General features: G+C 35.4%; 1 protein-coding gene across 1 annotated transcript in view; it reads left to right on the top strand.

The window, feature by feature from the left end:
- Positions 1-277, top strand: part of LOC119588839 — a gene marked incomplete in the record, with an annotated part of 21,486 nt that overhangs the window by 10,866 nt on the left and 10,343 nt on the right. Inside the window, 1 exon segment of the mRNA XM_037937480.1 lies at positions 203-244. Coding sequence (XP_037793408.1) covers positions 203-244 — 42 coding nt within the window.

The raw sequence follows: 277 nt of genomic DNA, 5'->3' as shown, positions 1-277 counted from the left end.
GATCTCTTCCATCAACTCCTGTTCTAATAAGCGTATCCTATCAATGTTTTGATTGCTTTTTCGTAGTCTACGAAACGAACATTATCATTTTGTACCTTGATCTGTTCTCTGCCAATATTCATATAACAAAATTGTCAAAAATATATTGTTCTAGTTTTAGGTGGCATTCTTTTGATAATAACCTTTGGAACTATTTTGGCAGATGATTTACCGGACCAGGAACTCCCTGCACCGGGGCCATCAAAGGAATATGGTAAGAATTAGTTTTTTACTTACG

Source organism: Penaeus monodon, chromosome 24 (assembly GCF_015228065.2).
Source record: "Penaeus monodon isolate SGIC_2016 chromosome 24, NSTDA_Pmon_1, whole genome shotgun sequence".
Taxonomy (NCBI): Eukaryota; Metazoa; Arthropoda; class Malacostraca; order Decapoda; family Penaeidae; genus Penaeus; species Penaeus monodon.
Note: the sequence above shows the minus strand (reverse complement) of the source record. Positions and strands in the feature narration are given on the sequence as shown.